We start from the raw sequence: 19,431 nt of genomic DNA, 5'->3' as shown, positions 1-19,431 counted from the left end.
TTTCGCGCTACACTTCAGAGGGACTCAAAATACTTGAACAAAATTGTTTACAGAAGTCACTAGGGGCCAGGTACTATAAGTATATTATTATTGATGACATCATGAATAGTTGTTTTCCCGCTGTTTGGCCATGTACTATTTTTATTTTAACTTATTTTTGTTCATATAATTTCTAATTTCTCGCTCAGTACAAAGTTGTTGTTGTTGTTGTTGTTGTTGTTACGGCCCATTCCCTTGTTTTTATGACTACCTGAATATCAGGGAACATACCTAGGGAACTGGAAGGACCGTTAGCGTGGATTATGGGAGGTCGGGGAGGAGGTTGACTTCCAGTGCTTGTCCTTGTAAGTGGTTGCGGTGATTGTGGAATTACAATAACACCAACTTGGTTCTGATGTGACTTTTCAACCTGCGCTGTGAGACCAACATTGGGATTCGATGGAACCGCCGCAGGAAGGGTCGTTTTCGGTAGTTCTGCTGCAGCTCCCACCAGTACGGATTCCTTTGGCACTTGTGGAGTTATAACAAGAGGTACAGCTACATTGGATTAGAGCCAAAATTAGTTTTTGAGGTTTTCAATTTCACTGCCTGTTAAAGAGTTGTGTGAGATTCAGGCCGAAAAATCCCGTACTGATGGCATAGCAGTGCCGCGAGATTTATAATACTTATGGTGTGAATAATAATTCACGTCTTTGATCATAAATTAGTTTCAACCACGCAGATTTAATGCAGCAATGTTTTTAACTTAGGGCTACGTAATCAGTATCAGAAAACTGTTTGGCGGTGGATACGATGGAAATATGTTTGCGACGAGGACTTTGGCTTTTACTGCTTTCATTCATTGCTAGAACGAGGGCCTGGATAGAAGGGCTACTCAAGGTAAAACTGGCCCAAGTACGGGCACAGTCAGGAGCCAACCTTTATATATAGATACCTCCTGTTACAGCTGTAATTATCGGCCGGCTTCCCGTGAAAAAAAAAGAAGAAAACATACAGTTGAGGTACCTTACCTCTTGGTCCGCCGCCGGGTGATGCGTTCACGTCTACCACATCAACTGTGAAAAGGAAACTTGTTACAATTAAAGTGTAATAACAGTATTGAACACTGTGTCGCGTCTTGAGAAAGGTGGATAAAGAAATATTGCTTCCCGGCGTGGAATTTTCAGATAAAATTACAGGCAAGTATTTATGAACCCTGATGAAGGCATCAATGTCGAAACCGCTAATGCAGTTTACTTATACCCAGCCACTGAGTAGTTATAGAAAAATATCAGAATATCTCTGGTACCAAGAAACATTTTCACTCTGTGAAGTAAAAGTCAATCTGCTTCTGTATATCCTAAAGTTTTTTTTGAAAATTATATAGTAACTGGAAGTATGGTGACTGTAAGTTTAGAAGAAAGAGGAAGACATGCATCAGCTTTGCTGTCAGCCTTTAGGAGAAAAATTGAAGGGTATTGACTACGAATTGACTACGTAGAATTACTGAAATTAGAACTGAGTGTAACATTTTCTTACCAGATACGCTACTACCAATGCAAAACTCGATCCTCACAATTGTTAAAGGTTATTCAAGCGAACTTTTTCTCTTGTGATGCAGGTCAAGTTTTATCAACGTGATTAAGGACCATTCCTCTATCTTGGTGGAAAATAACAGTTTTGCAGCCGCTACAGCATTTTTATTATGTCGACAAAAAGGGAAGAGCGCTATTAGGCTAAGTTTTCATACGTTTGATAGAACAGGAAATAATGCGAGGTGTTTTTGCGGCTTTTAAAACAAGGAAAAATATGTTTTACTTCTTACAAAGTAGAAGTCATGAGAAATATGACTGACCTGTTGGTTTGTAGAAATGTACGGTTAGCGGTTTGGATGTTCCCTGTAAGGAAACTTCTGGAAAATAAAGCAGATAAATGAATGACTATTTATGAGAGCAATTTCTATTTTTCTTGACACGCGGGATTGAAAAAAAGGTGCAATTTATGACTACCCTTATTATGTATGAGTCATTTACACACGAGACCTGCTATCCGTAATGCATGGTCGGTTCCAAAGGCATCTTAGATTGTTTGGACTCGCAACAAATCCCTGCTCCAGTTTGGATAGTGTTTGGTCCTTGAATGGACCAGTCCGTTTTGAGACTGACTGTACTGAATTGGCTGCTTTTCTTTCTACTTCATTAACAGGAAGACTACCCAGTCCGATTCTTGGCACTCAGTGGTCCAATGTGAACCGGTTCCGTGAGAATTGTTACGCCAGGTCTGTTGGGAACCAGTTTGTAATAGCAACTGCTATAGATTATAATCTCTTACCTGTGATCAGAGGAGTCTTAATTGAAGAAGATGAACTAGCTGTGTAAATTATATATGAAAAATGTGAATCAATTGGTTACAGTTAATCGATATCTGAATGAATTAGTTACAAAGTGTTTAAAAAGCAGAGAAAGTTGAGCACACAAGCAAAAGTTATGATCTCGTTGTACAGTAGAGAGAACATTTGATTCATACATCCCAAACGCTACATGATGGTGAATTGAGCTTGGGCTACATGTATCGATTTTGTTCAACTTATAAGAGAGGACACTAAAATACACAATCCTAAAAATGCACAAAGAAGTTCTAAAACCCTCGAACTTAACATTCACAATGTCGTTAGCGCAGGGGAAAATTAAAAAGTGGAAAAATATGGCTTTGGAATTCCTTCACTTTCTAAGCTGTGCAAGGTTCGCATGGTATTGTAGTAAGATGTACAGCCGCCATCTTTTTCCTTCGGAAGATGGCTTAAGACCCAAAGAAGAAGCATTTATACCTGACAAAACACCGTAATATGCGTGAAAGATCAAGTCAAATTTTAAAATGTATCTTCTTTTCTGTTTGTAATGGTAGAACATTCATGACAAACACTGAGTAAAATATACATTTCGTAATACCAGGAAGCACGTTGGGCCGGTATCTTGCTGTTCCCATAACAAGTATTGACAAGACGTTATTTACTCTCTACGCCTATTTTGATGTTATGTAAGTATGAAGGAATCATCACTAACCTTCACAGTTCATTCCAACGAAACCTTCAAAACAGAGGCATTTGTAACCATTAGCGTTGAACGCTACATCTGCAGTATTAGAAGAGTCAAGACATGTTCCTCCGTGAAGGCATGGGCTTGAATGACATGCTGATCGGGGAACTGTTAAAACAAAAGTAAAATAATGACGCTGTTGTTGGAAGAGAGCAATCGCTGCAAGATGTTTTTCACTCTGATGAGACAAAACAATTTGCATTGTTTCATAATATGTTTCCAACAAGAGATTATCAAGGTAAGAGAGTGAATCCCCATGTAGACCTTATACCCTACGTAATCCCTCTTAAGTTATTTTTAGACATGGTACCCAGTTCTTCCGAGGATGCTACTCGCGCGATGCGTGGACAGCCGAAGTGACTTTCTCGCGACTAGCCGAGACGAAATGGCGGGAACTGCGAGAAGCCATTTTACAATAACTGTCTAATTTCTCGCGCAGTGATTGGCTCATTTTCATCATCAATAAGAGTACAGACGGATAAAATTTTAATTTATGCAAGTTTTCAAGTTCAACTTTCAGCTGTCAAACAGACAACTTTTTAACCAATGAGATTTTATGGACTTTTTTGAGTAGCCAATCAAAAAGCGAGAAAAGCTATCAACAATGTTCGCGTCATTTTGAATAAAATTCACTTATCTTAGTTTACGGCGTCTTTTCCCCTCATTTATTCCGAACATTTGACCATTTTGGGGTCTTGTTATTCTAAAAACCAAATGGACGGCAGTTTTTTATGCGTCTGTCCTCTTATTAATGATAAATTTCATCAAAACATTGTAAAAGTTTACTGCGGAACCACTCGCCTGCGGCTCGTGGTTCCACAGCCACTTTGACAATGTTATGACGCAATTTATCATTAACAAGAGGACAGACGCATAAAAAACTGACGTCAACTTGTTAATTTCATATTTGGATTTTCAAAAGACGTTTCATAGCATAGATGTTTTCTGCACTCTCAGCCATCTTCATGTTCGGCTGGGCTTTCGTTTGCTTTGTGCCTGTTGGGCTGTTTATTCTTTTGCCGTTCATTCGGCTTTAGGGAGTTTAATAGGCGAACCTTAACGGCAACGGCAACGAGTACAGTGGCTGTGTACGCGTGCTTAAATTCTTTGTTCATTTGTTTGCCGTTCTTTTCAAAAACAACAACTCCAAATGGGAAAATTCCGTGTATTCGAGATAACGTGAACTACGACGGCCAAACGTTTTTTATAAAATTTTGACGCTGTCTTAGATATTCTGTTTGGGATTTGTTTGGGATTTGTAGGGGTTATCAGCCTCAGCCTTCGGCTTCGGCTGATAACCCCTACCTCGACCTTGATTATTCTTATCCAATAATTGTTTACAATAATAATAATAATAATAATAATAATAATAAACTTAAGGGGGATTACCTTGGGTATAAGGCCCATATGGGGGATTCACTCTCTTACCTTGATAATCTCTTGGAAATACTTATTAATAAATCAGGACTGTGACAGAGAAAAGAGTTTTTTTCATCTTACTTTCGCAGACAATCCCACTGTATCCAATCGGACAGAAGCAACGGAAATCAAGAGCGTTGATCAGCTTTAGATTCATGCCAGCGCTGTTTGCATCGTCAAAACACGTGCCATTGCTGAAACAGGGGTGAGTGGAACACGGATTTGTCATCACCAGTTCTGTTAAATACAATATAGAGACTTAGTAAAGGATTCCCAAACATGCACTTTTAACAAATTGGTTTTCAAATAATTAAAATAATATTGTAGCCCATTTAATTTTCTTTTATTCCTGTCACGTTTTGCATATAAGGAGAAGATACATGTGTTTGCTCTTTGGGATTAAAATGAGTTTTACCATCAATATGACGCAATCTACAAAATTGCATTTTAACATCGGAAACATCCTAAACTATTTTTATTTCTAGGCCTTTCATCGTCTCGATTGACTCTCCAATTTCAGGATCATCATGAAGCGTACATAAAAAGTCCCGTTTTTGGTCAAATGTTTCTTAAATTTCTGCGAACTTTAATTCTATGAAACCCTGATGTTACTAATATTTACTGATCTGAGATGGAATGAGTGACCCCGGCAAAAAAAAAAACAAAAAACAAAAAACTATCCGTTGTCATATAGCCAGAGGTTTGTTCGTTTAGTGGAAGTTGCAATTACCTAAACGACGCTATTTTAACTCACTTTGACAGGTGTTTCCTGCGTAGCCCTTGGGACAAACACACTTGTATTGAGAATGGTTTGTGAATATCACGCCCTCCAATAGGGAGCCATCATTGTTTGTCACATCTACACACGTTCCCCCATTTACACACGGATTTGACATACAGGCACTCTTAGACACTACAAAGGAAAAACACAAGGCTGAGTTTATGGCTGATTTGTGCTTGCAGCTTCACATGCAAGAGGTATTCAAGTACACCGCCATCAGACTGAATTCAAATTCAACTGAAGAAACCTGTCGGTCAGTGAATCTTAACGTACGAGATAATTAACAGTGTTTCTTTTTTCATTAGTTACACGATTGTATGCTAGGATATAAATTTTATACAGAGTTGAATAACTTTAAAGCCAACTGCTTTCCCTATAGCTACACGACATTTTGTCATTTTTGGTCGACGTCTTTACTGTCAAAGAAACGACGTTTTTCAGCAACAGTTACCTATTGTGTTTCATAAAATGGCGCAATAACACGCATCACGGGGAATCTCACCTTCACATTTACCCCCAGTAAATCCTTCACGGCAGACACACTCAAATAATTTTTCACCATGTCCCGGATTACACCTCCCGCCATTTTCACATGGGTTGGGTTGGCACGGATCTCCAACGACTAAAATAATTAATGAAAATTCGTTTTACATCTGTATCATTGTGCTACTACAAGAACACATAAAGACCACCTCAGATCTTTTCAAAATCTGAATTGTTGCATCGCAAATGACCACTGACGATAATAGAACATAGTGCAAAGGAAAAAGTCACGGCTGAGTTCAGATTAGTAAAACAAGAATTAGAAACACTTGTATCAGTTACAACTGGAATCAACGAAAGAACAATTAATTTGCCCTTTGCGTTAGAGAGCGACAAAAACTAGAGTTAAACAGTAAAATCTAAACGTAGTATGAGGATGGTCACTTCTACTTACGTGTACACGTAAAACCATTCCCAACAAATCCGTGGTTGCATTCACACGTTCCGTTTACGCAGTTTGCGTTGATGTCACAACGCTTGCACTTGTCATCTAAATAGAAGCAATGCAGTTGCTGCTCAGTTTGTTGGTTGTTAAGTTTTTCCCGCCTTTTTAGAGAGTACAGTGCAACGTAACCCTGATTTATCTCAGCAGTCAAAGTAATTTACTTAGGCGAGACCAAAGGAACCGAAACAAGTTAAAGTGATATTCTCTTACTTCCACAATGTTTTCCCGAGTATCGCAGCGGACAGTGACAAATAAACGTGTCCAATGCATTGAAACATGTTCCTCCATTGAGGCAAGGACTTGTGGGATAGCAAAGATCAGTTCCTGTTTAAAAGAAGAAACAACATCAATTTTGTGGAAGTACTGTTTCACTTCGATTTTTAGTTTTTTGAATTTTTTACATGTCACTTAAAACTTTTGAGAATCATTTCACTAACCCATGAAGCAAGGACAGCAATAACTAGAAGTGAAACATTATCACAGGCGAAAACAGTAAGATATCAGCAAAGATATGAAACAAGGTATGTTTTGATCAAAACGAAGATAAAATTAAAAACAGGTATTGAAGTACTATGATTTGAAGTTTATATGAAATAATTCATATATGAACTGCGGTTGTAGATGAAAGGGAAGAATGATCATCGCAGTAAATTTTCCAATTTAAGCAACTGGAAAGAGGAAGCCTGAAAAAATCAGGGCTTCAACGGGATTCGAACCCGTGACCTCCGCGATACCGGTGCGATGCTCTACCAACTGAGCTATGATGCCACACATTGGGAGCGAGGTCAATTAATTGAGTTCATATCTTCCCGCGAGGAGTGAAATGATGTGAAATATAAATGAAATAATTCATATATGAACTGCGTTGTAGATGAAAGCGAAGAATGATCATCGCAGTAAATTTTCCAATATGAACTACTATAGTTACTCGGTTTGACTAAGATTTGAAAAACAATGCTTTCAAAGAGATGTCGTTTGTCCAAGTAATGTCTGTTTAGAAACATTGAGCTTTATAATATTTTCCTACTTACGTTCACAGGCATATCCGCGCCAACCGGCATGACAGAGGCAGTGGTATCCACGATTATTATGAGCCTGTAAGCACGTGCCATCGTGTTGACAGGGATTGGGCATGCACATGTCCTTTCCTGGCATGAGTAAGGTAGCAAAGAACTTCAACCTAACAAATTGTTGAAAAATTACGCTTTCGGAAAAAAAAGATATTCAGCAACACCCACCACAGGAATGCGACGCTCGATAGACTTCATTTGAATGTTCACACTCTGGGATGTCATACACGCACTCGAAATTGAGAATAACACCATAACCACGCTTTGCCTCAGGAGCGAAAAGGTTACAGTATAATCTAAAAATTTTCATTTTCACCTTTCGTAAAATAACTTTTCGTTATAGTAGCTTTAACCTAGAGTAGAAAGGCGTTAAAAAGGGTATTCCGAAACCTGGAGACGTTCCTTCGAGGCAGAGATTCAGTCCGTAAGTCAGAAATAACTCAACAAGGGTCTATGCTGATGAATTATGTTCCTGAGTAGGATTGTACAGCACACACCCAGAATGCAATGTGGTAGAGAACCTTTGTGGATTACGACATATGTAAATAAAACTCTGACATTTAAAAATCTCCGTACAGACTGTCTGCTAAGTATGTACAAATAACGGTTGAACTGTAGTTTCGTACTTTCACAATGTGCTCCAACAAATCCTTCCTTACACACACAGATGTAACCATCGTGGTTTTGCACTTCAGCACACAAGCCGTCATTTTTACAAGGGTTTGGAAAGCAGTGACTACTCAAAGCTGAAAAATATACAAACAATTTCAAAATACAAGTCTTTGTTGACAAATCTGATCTGTACCTGAATAGAAGAAAACTTTACACAGCCGGAGTGTTATGTTACTACTTGTATTTCATACACTCTTTCCTTTTTTTTTTTTGTAATGAGTACATTTTATAAGAATATCGAGGATGACATTTGCGAAATTTTAAGAATATTTTACGAATGAACCCAAGGCTGAGATTTTCAAAAGAATATAATTTTGGGGCTTGAAAATCTGTAAATACAGTACAATTATATGTTTTTAACTAAACCGTAAAAAACTATTCCTTTCTCTAAACGACAAAACTAGCCAAAAAGCAACAAAAACAGCACTAGCCATTTGCGAAAGAAATTACAGTTGGATCCGGCTAATTCGAACTCGAACCGCCTGTACTAACCACGAGACCACCTAGAATAGAAAGGCGCGCCTCCACAATACAATCTTGCATGCTGGCTTCATAATTACGTAACACCATCCGACAGCAAAGGCATTCGAAAACAAACATATCATGCGCTATAATCTAAGAATATTCACAAGAATATTTTCAGCCTAAAATTCGCCAAAAATAAGAATATTCAGCCTTGGCCGGAAAAACAACATTCTTAGAAAAAAAAAGAGTGTATACTTAAATTAGTGCTTGTAGTTGTTGCCTCTGTAAGGTCTCTTTTTTCAATCGGTTTCATGCCCACTCAGAAAAATGCAATATTTTAAGTTTAGAGAAAACGAAAACTTCGGAATAAAAGTCTTTAAGATGCATCTGTCCCCAAATGTCAAAAGTAAAACATCAAAAAATGCCAGCAATAACAAGATGAATTTGTGCTTCACGAATTGTCTCTCACGGCTTTGCCTCTAATACTATTTTTTCTACACAGCCAACTCATCCCGGATGCTTGACGATGGTCCTTTACCTTCACATGTTTTCCCAAAATATCCTTGTTTGCAATCACATTCAAAGCCATCTGTCTTCGGAGTGCATGTTCCTTCGTTTTTGCAAGGTGATGAATGGCAAAAATTTAACTCTACAGATAGAAAATAATATTTTGCGAAATCACATGAAATTAAACTTAGTAGCAAGAGGGCCTATATCTTAAAGATATTTGAGATGATTGCTTTTCAATGTATTGCCAATAAACAACATTTCGCCTTGTTTTAGATACAAAAATGTTTACTGACATGTACAACCTCCAGGGACGCCAAAACAGAATTGATTTATGGCTTTAAATAAAAATTGAAGAAATAAATAATTAAAATTTCTCCAAGCAATATTTCTAAGAGAGGGATAAGAAATAAGCATAGGCTTTTGAATTCCTACGTTCACAGTGTGATCCTAAGTATCCCGGTGCACACTGACAAGCTATGTTGTTTCCATCAGTTTTACACGTGCCACCATTTTGACAAGGGTTGTGACGAAAGCACAAGTTGGTTTCTGAAATTGAATAAAACAAAACAGTCAGGTGAAGAAATAACGTTATTCAAGTTGCACTACTTGCTCTAGCAGACACGAACTGGATTAACAGAGCAGCTTAACTACTTCTACGAAAATTTACCCGCATTATTTCCCGAGTGGCTACAAGATTCATTTAGTTGTCATTAGCAAATGCTTGCCAAACAAAACAAAACAAAACAAAACAAAACAAAACAAAACAAACACAACACAGCACAGCACAGCACAGCACAGCACAGCACAACACAACACAACACAACACAACACAACACAACACAACACAACACAACACAACACAACACAACACAACACAACACAACACAACACAACACAACACAACACAACACAACACAACACAACGCAACAAGGTATCCGGTAAAAAAACTGAAGAAGGAAAATATCTTGTTAAAAGCCGCCATCGTAAGTAATCCTTCAGTGGAGTGAAATGTATCATAAGCTTTCGGTTCTGTTTTGCAAATTATGATCAAGACAACATTGCCTGATGCCGAGAAACTCACTTTCACAGTTTGGTCCCAAGTGTGCAATAGAACAGTAACATACGTAACCACGACCAACATCTACGTCACGACACGTGCCGTCATTAAGACAAGGGTTTGGAGTGCATTTGGACTGAACTGTAAAAATTATCATCATACGAGGTTAGTTTAATTAGGTCATTTTTAATTGTAGCATACTGAATCTATCTTGTAGAAACCGTGATCAGCTTCAGCCAGTACTTTGTGCAAATTTAAATCGGAAAATGAAAACAGATGTAAAAAGTTGAAAGACATAGACGTACTGGACAAATGAGATTTTCGCCGTAAATAAAATTCAACTGAACATACGTTCGCATCGCTTTCCAGAAAATGTTGATGGACAATGGCACTGAAATGTGTCGCCAGTATTCAGACAAGTTCCATTGTGTAAGCATGGGCTTGGTATGCAGGGATCTGGAACTAAAAATATATCAGACAATGACAAGTGCTCTAAAGAAATCTGAGGACACTACTGGTAAAAACTAATACATCGTTTATAACTTTGCTCTACGTATACTCTGTATAAACTTTACTAGAAATTGTCTAAATGGAAACAATTTAGGGAAGTATTACCCTGTACTTGCTCATATTGCTAACTCCTAAAAACGTTGTTTTAATTTCCATATTAACTCTTAGATTTTCGCCATTTCGTAACATATAAGATGAGATTGGGTTACGTGTGAGGCGCTTCCCAGAAAGATTGCTAATCTCTTTGTTGATTGCTGTTAAATCAGAAAATAGCTAATGAGGGGCAATATGATACTCTGTAACCTAGAAAAGATATTAGTCCAAACTGTCAACCTAGTGACTGACTGTCAGCTAAACGCGAAATCTGATTGGTTACGCAGCGCAGGGGCCGTCTAACAATCGACAGACACAATGGGAGCTAGTCAATCTTCTATAAAAATGGAAATGGAAAACTCCCCGTTTTCGTAAAATTTCTGAAACAAAAAAATAGGTTTCTGTGATAAATCGGCTAGTGCATGGGTGATGCTGAAAAAAACTAATTCCCGTAAAAAAGCAGAGTTGGATTATAGTGTAATTTATTTAAAAAATGCTGTAATTTATTTAACAAATATTCTAAGTTCTCACTTGAACAGAGTGCGCCAACAAAAGCCTTGGTACAAGTACATTTGTAGTCGCCATGGCTGAGTCCATAACAAGCTCCTTCATTCTGACAGGGGTTTGGTAAGCACGGATCGATTTCTGTGGTGAACGACCGATCATAAATTGAAAGTAAATCACTGAAATAGTCAACTTGCTTCTCGTGCATTATTGAGCTAAATAACCATTTGTAAATTTCCAAGAACGCTCGAGAAGTCCGAGAAGTATCCCGCTCCGTCTTTTTCGTCTCAATACACTTCTCTTGTGCTCTTAACATTTTCCGCGTACTTATGTGGCACGACAAATTTCTCGGGCGTGTTAGCTTTTTCCTTAACCTTCTCACTCTCTAATGCCCATACGGGGCTATCTGAGTGACCATGGTCCTTGTGCCACTTGTAAAGTAATGACGTTACTTGTTTTGACAGCCATAAGGGACAGGGTTGTGTTACTTTTGTGCCCTTGGATGAAAATTTATTATGGTACATTTAAAACCAAGTAGAAGATGATTTTGCTATGTACTATACGAAAATGAACAATTGAAATGAAATGATGACACAATTAAAAAGAGAACCAATTGAGAGTAAGCTAAGATAACACGGTAAACTGACTCCAGATTTACATGTTAGAGTGTTTTCAGTCTCTTACCCTCACACAATTCACCCACCCTCCCAGGGGGGCAGTTACAAGTGAAGCTGTCCTTTGTTCGCTCACATGTTCCTCCATATGTGCAGGGATTGGGATAACACGGGTCTGCTCCTGAAAGAAAAAGAAAAGAGGTTTGAATTTAATTGGAACAAGTATTGATCTTACCAAAGTAAATTATGGCAGATAAATCACAAACGAATCCGACTTTCAATCGATGTGTACATGTAATGCAAGAGATACGACTTACAAAAACAAGCCGTCTACTTCTGACTGACAACATTTAGTTAGAAAGTTATAATAAGCAAATTAACTTACTTTCGCACTTGAATCCGATGTATCCTCGAGTACAACCACATTCAAAGTCAGCCTCGCCATGGCTGACACACCGGCCATCATGGTGACATGGATTAGGGCTACAAGGATCCTTAGCTAAATTATCACGTCAATACAAATAAATTACGTGAGACAGGGTTGGATAAATATTGCGTGCTAAATAGCGTGTTCATGGCAGCCATGTTGATGTTCCAAGCAATAGGAAACGTTTTCATAACGAAACAAGAAAAATAAGAGACAAGATTTTATTGTTTGGTAGCGCTAATATCATCGGCGTGCGTCATGTAAAAACATTGTAATTGAAAGCAAGGGCAGTAAAAAAAACAAAAAACAAATCGAGTATGGTTATCTGACGGCCAGTGGTTTTATCTCATGCAAGCTTTGCACATAGGTCAAAAATATGGAATGGGATAGACGATTTAGGGAACAATGTCATGTAGAAATTATATGAGTGACAGATTTTACCTCTTAATAACAAATTCAAACAGTTTACGAGTCAAAGGAAGTGATTTCATGTATTTGTATAGGTAAAGGTATTAATGCAAGCGCATTTAAAAATTTACACTACCAGTGATATTTGAAAGTTTCTTTAAGCGAGTGTAATTTGAAAGCATTTTTTAAAAATGTACCGGTGTTAGTCCTTAATTGCTCAATCTTTCATACGATTACTCTTTTATTATACGACTAAGAAAATTACGAACGCGCTCGCATTAATTTGCCCTGCAGTCAACTTTTAAACTTCACGATAAATTAGCCTGCTTTCAGTCAATCACGATGACGTAACTTGCTCGGTCATACTATAAAATATCTTTTTCTGCTTTCAGCTATTTTAAAAAGCTGTTTACCTTCGCAGTGTGTTCCTTTGTAGCCCACTGCGCAGTGGCATTGGAAAGAGAATCCAAGAGGTTCACAGTGACCTTCGTTCTTGCACGGGTTGGGAACACACAAGTCTTTTTCTAAAACGTTCACATGTGAAAAAACAGTCATTCATATGAGAATCGCTTTCGGTTTGTCTTATCATTGCAAACTGTGCTTCTATGTTGCTCCACAGTTTTTACGAAACAGATTTTTTTAAATTGTACTTTTCTTTTAACATTCCTAGCTCTCCTTTCTTCATCAACATATTATTTTGATTTTATTGAAGTTTTACATGTGAACCGGATACCGACCTCATTTCACATTGTTCATCTTAATCAGATACGCTTACTTCTTACTCACACATTTAACAGAGGTGATTGGATAGAGAGAAATAAATATGTATGTATATTGCAATAAATAAAAACGCGTGGCTTTAAAGTCCTTACTTACCATGGCAACGTTCTCCTTTCCAGCCCCCCATGCAAAGACATTTAAATGTGTTGTTATCCATTCCAAAACATGTTCCATCATGCAGACATGGATTGGACACACACAAATCCTGAACTTTTTTGAAATAAAACACAATAAAATGATGTGAAGTGCATTAGCTAAAGCTGTGGTCGCCTTAGTGATGAAATAGTTGTTAATTTAAGGAAAGTCAACATGGTGAATGAACAACTAAACGACTTAAAATTTTCTAGACGTTGAAAGCAAAAATATACTGAGACTGCCGTAAAGACTGAGACTGCCGTAAAGTTTCATCACTGCAAGCAAATTTCGCAAAATATTTCACCTACTTTGGCATATTTCTCCTCTGTAGCCAGGCTGACATGAGCACATATATCCTTCTTGCTGAAGGGTGCAGATTCCACTGTTTTTGCAGGGGTTTGGAGTGCAGTATTCCTTTTCTATTACAAGAAAGGAAACGTCAAAGCTTGTATATATATTTCCAAGTGTTCGGCTCAAAATGTCACAGTAATTAAATATATGAAAATGCCGTGTATGTTAGAATTGTCTGCAGCATTTAGAACTTAATTTATTTATGTGTCGTCCAGTTATACAGAAAACAAAGGATTGCCCAAGGATCGGGCCAACCATTACGTCGAAATTCCTGCCGAGTTACCAGACTCTTGGGTAACTTGCAAATGTAAAACATCATTTCTTTTACCAGGAATGCATTCAACAGAATAAACTTTACCTTCGCAATCGACTCCTTTATATCCACCTTTGCATCTGCATTTATACCCATCGTCCATTTCAACACACAAGCCGCCATTTTTACACGGGTTAGCGGGTCGGCAGTGATTCTCCACTAACAAGATCACACAAACAATGGTCAGTACGTCTATAAGTAGATTTTTAAATGATACATGCATTTGTGCTGCTATAAGTCAAGAATAGACTATTAGACTATATGTAGACACTTTGACTGTGTTATTACGCAATTTATAACCATTAAGAGGACGGACGCATAAGACTCTGGCATCAATTTGGTAATTTCAAATTCTCGCATACACACTTAAGACTTCGTATTCACCCTAGAAATTTTTTTTCAAAATTTGACAACAGACGCCAGCAGCCCTAATAAATCGCTGTTAGCAAACGTGTTTTAAATAGCTTACTATCAATGAGAAATAAGAGTTAATGCTACTCCTTATTGTCTTATTAAATGAGAATAGCATTGTTATAGTCCCTAAGGGTTCTGTCTTTTTTAAGACAGGCACTACTTTAATAAAATGGTGTCTTTCCGTCCTTTACTGTCTCTAATAAGAAATATAAGGCAGTCTTTCGACTTTCTCTCAAAGGATTACCAAGACTTGGAAGTGCTTTTTTTTTTTATTCATGCAGACCCTTGTTTCAGAGGCAAAACTGTCCGAAAGTCTTTTCCTCTAGCGCACGATCAATTTCTTTTTTTTGGTTGACCTTTGTTTGGTTGGGACCTTTGTTTGGTTGGGTTACACCACGTATACTTACCATCACAGTTTTTGCCTCGAAATCGACTTCTACAAAGGCAGCTGTACCCTAAAGGTGTTTCTTTGCAAGTTCCACCATTAAGACATGGCTCAGCTTTACAAAATTCAACCACTGCAAAAATAAATAGGGGAGAGGACCACCTTATGAATACGGTGTATGGGAATCTTCTTGATGTGATCCTTTGTTTACCTTTCCAGTTTTGTTGTGGGGGTGGGGGGGGGGGGGGGGTCCAATTTTGACCTGAGGTAGCTGGATGCACTGAAGGGGGGTGCGGCTTTCCACTTTTATAAAAGTCAAATTTACACAATTTATACTCTGGTAAAAACATATGAATAGTTTCGCTTATTTAGTACCGCTTGTATTTTTCTTCTTTTTTTGAAAAAGCAATATATTACTGACCTACAGGCCCGTGATAACAGAATAGACTAAAAGAAAATTAAAAATCCGTAGTAGGATTTGTAACTAGGAGAAGCGTTCTCCTCACTTCCGGTCTGATAAAGGGTATACAATCAGAGATGAGATAGCAAATTTGAGTTTTGGTTGTAGTGTTTCCAAGCCCACCCTAATGTTTTTCATTTACTTGATTCGCAGAAGATTAATGATGTGTACGCCCATCCAAATTGTCACTAGTAAAGCACAAAAATATGAGAGTGAGTGATTATATTACTTTCACAAGCTTCTCCTTTGTATCCTTGTCTGCAGAGACATTTAAAACCATCGCGAGTTGAAAAGCAGCTGCCTCCATTCCGACAGGGATTTGGAGAACAATTATCCAGGGAATGTTTTATTGCGGCTGGAAAATAAATATCGTAATGAGGATTGGATTAATGGCAACTGACAAAATCAATTTAAACTCAACTCTGTTGAGGAGAGTGCCGCCTCTTACCACTACAACTACAGTCTATGCAGTTCCACTGTGATGGACAGATGCATTCAAAACCCGTGTCCGTTTCTGTGCACGTGCCTCCATTTTTGCAGGGAGTTGTGTAGCAATAACTTGTTTCTGTAACAGAACGGTAAAGGAATAGAACAGTACTGAAATAATATCTTCTTGATGTTCTTTCCTTACGATAAAAAAACAATTGAAAGCTCTATGATCTTTAAACGTGTTTGACTTATCAGCGGACGCAGCATAACAGTAGAAACAGATCATGACATTTAGAAACTGCTTGCTTAAAGAACTTAACTACAGAATACCTTGACATCTCTTGCCACGATACCCAGGTAAACAACTGCACTGGAAGCCAGAGTCCAGCTCTGTACACGAGCCTCCATTTTTGCATGGATTAGTTTTGCACATGGCCTGCTCTAGAAATCAGTAAACCAAAAAACAAATAGACGGAGTCATAGTCTTGGTTAAATTTACCCCTATTGACAGCATAATGTTCATTTATTAGAAGATTGTGTAAATGTGAATTTTTTATTTTATTTGTTTAATAACTTATGTCTAGGATGCCCTAAATTTAGGGAAGCAGTTCCTGTTCAGGGTGTTTCTTCAGTACACTTAATTTGTTCCTTTTTTGAATTGTTACTGTAAAATATGAAGAATATGAAATTAAAGCAAATGTGACGTTTTCTAGCTAGGACATTTTCGGCAACACAGATTGAGATTTTTTTGTTTTAGTGAACCCAATAAAACTCTTTGTGTGAACTTTTCTTTTATATTTAAACGGCACGTGAAAGTTAAAGTGCTCTAGCTCATCTTTCGAGCGCCAAAATTAGAACTTTCAGGTCTAATTTTCAGGTAAGTTAACACGTTTACAAAATGGAAAATCCTGGCGCCCTGGATGGGGCAAAAAGTTAACACCTCTCTGCCTGTAGTGTATAAAATTATGTATTTGTATACAGGTATATTTATGCTTACGGTCACACGTTTTTCCTTTGTAACCAAATGAACAAGTACAATCGAAGCCTCCATTTAAGTCAGTACAGCTCCCTCCATTCATACAAGGGTTTGGTTTGCATCTAGTTCGTAAAACTGAGAAAAAAATTGTCAAGTTATTTTACAAAGGGTGACAGCTTGAGTGCCAAGAAAGAAACATGAAGAAAAAATGTAGGAAAACGACAGCTCGAATTGCAAGGTAGAGGATCAAAGGCAGTCTGCGGAGACGTCAAGATTTAGTTTGTTGTCATGGGAAGTGGATGCCACCCTGCATTGGAATAGACCTTTTTAGACTGGACGGTTTGTTGCCCCATTTCAGACCATGTGATGATACTCTTGAGAATTCTTCCTTTCAAATTTTCAAATAGTCGTATGCGTATGAATAAATAATTTTTAGATGGATAAAAGAACAATTCTCTAGAGAGTATCACGTGGTCTGTAACGGGAAAACAAACCGTGCTAGCGAAAAATGTCTATTTTCTTTACTCCTACTTTACCCTCCGTAAAGGGGGTTTAGTAGTTTTGGGGATATGAAATGTGTGCGGAATTCCCCACCCCTATGCCTCGTGGATATAAAATCAATGAAGAGGACGGTGTGCTGAAATTTGAATTAACCAATTAGGATTCAACAGGCGGGAAAAACTGTACTGTCCTGACGTTAGCAGGAAAGGCATTGAAAATACGATCTCAAAATCAGAGAAGCCCCACCTCATGACCCAGATTTGGTAGGCACGTTAGAGTCTGGTTCAATTGGGTTCCACTGTGACGAACTTTTCCTTCTATGATGCATAACACATAATATATTTATATGACATACCAGTGCACAATCTACCACTGTATCCTCGATGACATATGCATCTGAATCGTCCATGTCTGAGTCTTGTACACCTACCACCATTATGACACGGGTTGTGACGACAGCTGTCGATATGCACTAAGGCGGAACAGAAAAACACCATACAAGAAAAAAATAAAATAAAATAAAATAAAACGAAATCACTTTATTAAGTGTCGTAGTGTTTAGCAATACTGTACTAATTGAGGACACTGAAAAAAGCAAACAAATATTGTAAATTACCCAGAAACTTGCTAAAAATCCCAACTGGTGGAAGGCTGCAGTTGGCTTTATACAAAGCGTAGAGGAGTTGAATTTGGGACTACCAGACACAAATCCAACCAGTGGCAGGGAGAAGGATTTGAACCCGGAAGCTCCGGGCGCCCTAACCACTAGGCCACACCGTCTCCACTAAATAACAGACTTAAAACTACTTTAAAATAACTAAGATTACTGTTTAGTATGGAGCGCTGCGTAAATTTTCTCTTTTGTCTTTTTTGAAGTTCGGGCCAGCTGGTAGCGAGTGCACTGGCTAATCCAAGTAATTCGGAAGTTATGTTTGTAACTAAAAAGCTGGGAAAGACTTGGAAGACTGGAAAATGCGACACGCTCGAGCAGGACATCCCTCTTTGGTATAACTACACGGTGATTAAACATTCTACGAGTAAAGATAAAAGTGTCAACCAATAATAATAAAAAATAACGTTTGTTTACTCTCGGCAGTGTTTATAGCACGAAGGCAAGTTGGGTCGAGTAAACAATACTGAGACAAATAATTCAAATTGAACATAGCATTGTTGTGAGTCCTAACTGGCGGGAGGGAAACCAATTGGCTATTTACAAGCGTGGCCGAGGATTTGAACCTGGGCCAGCGTGAAACAAATCCAGGTAGCGGTCAGCTAAATTCACTCTGCATATGAAGATCAAGGGCTTTCAATTAATGAAACTTATTAGAAGTTATTATAACAAAATGGAGGGCGGACGCTTGCCCAGCTTATCGATAGACACGGTTTATTTATAAAACATACCATGGAACATCGAAAACAGGTCGTTTAGTGGTTCCTCGAATTCCGTTAATTCTTGCTCATCAGGCGTCTCCTGGTAGAAGTAAATTGGCTGCTCAATGGGATGAACCCTTACAAGCTGTTGATGGTAATTTGGTTCAACCTCCATGAATGGAATATTTTGACGTCCTTCAGCGTTTGTTGTCGATTGTTGAAGCGTTACGGGGCGTTTAACGATAAACGCTCGATATAACCGTGGTCTCCTTGGTAAATAACGGTTTCTGTCCGTTGCAAATGAGTATACCACTCTCCCTTTTGGGACGCCATCGTTCATAAAACGCTTTTCCTTTTTAAATTCGGTTCCGTGATCATGGTGTCTTTTACCTGTCACTTTAGTTGTTTTGTCTTTCTTGAAAGCCGCTTGGCAAATTCCGGTTTGGGCTGCCACAAATAAACATATTAGAACGAGTCTGGTGTGGCATTTCCAAGGAGCCACTTTCATGTTAAAACAGAATTAAAGTTTTCAGACAACTTGATCACGCTTAGTAGCAAGCCATTGTAATTGTTAGGTTTTAGAGGTGAAATATAGTTTAATTCTTTATCACTGACGTGGCACCAGGCGTTACCGATATAAGTACATGTTACTACCCGCTGGTCTTTTCGTGAACAAAATACCATCACCAGTTGTTTTGTCTGTCCTGTTTTCATTTCTGCTAT

The 19,431-nt window shown here is 38.1% G+C and overlaps 1 protein-coding gene across 1 annotated transcript in view; it reads right to left on the bottom strand.

The window, feature by feature from the left end:
* The window catches only part of LOC110064046 (uncharacterized), a 25,274-nt gene extending 5,928 nt beyond the window's left edge, over nucleotides 1-19,346 (bottom strand). The window contains exons 1-30 of the mRNA XM_020771049.2: nucleotides 18,739-19,346; nucleotides 17,693-17,809; nucleotides 16,858-16,971; nucleotides 16,191-16,301; nucleotides 15,880-15,996; nucleotides 15,661-15,786; nucleotides 14,994-15,104; nucleotides 14,218-14,331; nucleotides 13,817-13,927; nucleotides 13,470-13,583; nucleotides 13,007-13,117; nucleotides 12,144-12,257; nucleotides 11,829-11,939; nucleotides 11,172-11,285; nucleotides 10,389-10,499; nucleotides 10,062-10,178; nucleotides 9,412-9,525; nucleotides 9,008-9,118; nucleotides 7,959-8,078; nucleotides 7,294-7,410; nucleotides 6,473-6,586; nucleotides 6,212-6,307; nucleotides 5,777-5,896; nucleotides 5,248-5,406; nucleotides 4,575-4,730; nucleotides 3,042-3,182; nucleotides 2,311-2,349; nucleotides 1,835-1,891; nucleotides 1,011-1,055; nucleotides 271-537 (exon numbers count right to left, since the gene is read on the bottom strand). Coding sequence (XP_020626708.1) covers nucleotides 271-537; nucleotides 1,011-1,055; nucleotides 1,835-1,891; nucleotides 2,311-2,349; nucleotides 3,042-3,182; nucleotides 4,575-4,730; nucleotides 5,248-5,406; nucleotides 5,777-5,896; nucleotides 6,212-6,307; nucleotides 6,473-6,586; nucleotides 7,294-7,410; nucleotides 7,959-8,078; nucleotides 9,008-9,118; nucleotides 9,412-9,525; nucleotides 10,062-10,178; nucleotides 10,389-10,499; nucleotides 11,172-11,285; nucleotides 11,829-11,939; nucleotides 12,144-12,257; nucleotides 13,007-13,117; nucleotides 13,470-13,583; nucleotides 13,817-13,927; nucleotides 14,218-14,331; nucleotides 14,994-15,104; nucleotides 15,661-15,786; nucleotides 15,880-15,996; nucleotides 16,191-16,301; nucleotides 16,858-16,971; nucleotides 17,693-17,809; nucleotides 18,739-19,216 — 3,847 coding nt within the window. The 5' untranslated portion in view covers nucleotides 19,217-19,346. The remainder of the gene's footprint in view (nucleotides 1-270; nucleotides 538-1,010; nucleotides 1,056-1,834; nucleotides 1,892-2,310; nucleotides 2,350-3,041; nucleotides 3,183-4,574; nucleotides 4,731-5,247; nucleotides 5,407-5,776; nucleotides 5,897-6,211; nucleotides 6,308-6,472; nucleotides 6,587-7,293; nucleotides 7,411-7,958; nucleotides 8,079-9,007; nucleotides 9,119-9,411; nucleotides 9,526-10,061; nucleotides 10,179-10,388; nucleotides 10,500-11,171; nucleotides 11,286-11,828; nucleotides 11,940-12,143; nucleotides 12,258-13,006; nucleotides 13,118-13,469; nucleotides 13,584-13,816; nucleotides 13,928-14,217; nucleotides 14,332-14,993; nucleotides 15,105-15,660; nucleotides 15,787-15,879; nucleotides 15,997-16,190; nucleotides 16,302-16,857; nucleotides 16,972-17,692; nucleotides 17,810-18,738) is intronic.
* Between the last annotated feature and the right edge of the window lie 85 nt (nucleotides 19,347-19,431).

The sequence above is a fragment of the Orbicella faveolata genome, unplaced genomic scaffold, assembly GCF_042242905.1.
Source record: "Orbicella faveolata isolate gen_17 unplaced genomic scaffold, um_ofav_v1 contig_34, whole genome shotgun sequence".
In the NCBI taxonomy this organism is placed as follows: Eukaryota; Metazoa; Cnidaria; class Anthozoa; order Scleractinia; family Merulinidae; genus Orbicella; species Orbicella faveolata.
The sequence above is the reverse complement of the archived record's forward strand: the minus strand, read 5'-3'. Positions and strand labels throughout refer to the sequence as shown.